A 485-nucleotide genomic window follows, 5' to 3' on the forward strand; every position below is an offset into this window, starting at 1 on the left:
CCCGAAATAAGGTCATTTCCGCGCGATTAATCAGAATTGCAAACTATCGCTAAACTCTCTCCTGCACCAGCCCCACGTCGGGCGGCCTCACTTTCCGCTCCTCAAGGAGGGATTAGCCCGCGCGGATCGGCCGCGCTCACGCTGAGCTGTTAAGACAAAGGATTTACGGGGATTTCCGACATACAAACTTCAACTCTTCACATGACATCGATCAATGCCTGCCCCCCTCGCTCCCCTTTTTAAAAAGCTGTAATGATTTTGAAATAATACCCAACAAAGAGAACGGGGGGAGGGAGGGGAGAGGACGGAGCGCCCCTTTCCGGCGGAGGTGCTTGTCCCCCAGGCCAGCCCCACCGGCAGCCCTCACTCCAGGAGGGAGGATGTGCCAGGCAGAAATTTCCAGAAAAGGGCTCCCCGCACCCTGGAGGGCACGGCACACCCCCGTGGGCGGCAAGCGCGCCGTGGGGGGAGCTGGGCTCCGACCC

At 59.4% G+C, this 485-nt stretch overlaps 1 protein-coding gene across 1 annotated transcript in view; it reads right to left on the bottom strand.

Moving 5' to 3' along the window:
- The window catches only part of NOTCH1 (notch 1), a 76,614-nt gene that overhangs the window by 6,347 nt on the left and 69,782 nt on the right, over positions 1-485 (bottom strand). Inside the window, exon 21 of the mRNA XM_015572360.1 lies at positions 92-146. Coding sequence (XP_015427846.1) covers positions 92-146 — 55 coding nt within the window. The remainder of the gene's footprint in view (positions 1-91; positions 147-485) is intronic.

This window comes from Myotis davidii, unplaced genomic scaffold, assembly GCF_000327345.1.
Source record: "Myotis davidii unplaced genomic scaffold, ASM32734v1 scaffold609, whole genome shotgun sequence".
Lineage (NCBI taxonomy): Eukaryota > Metazoa > Chordata > Mammalia > Chiroptera > Vespertilionidae > Myotis > Myotis davidii.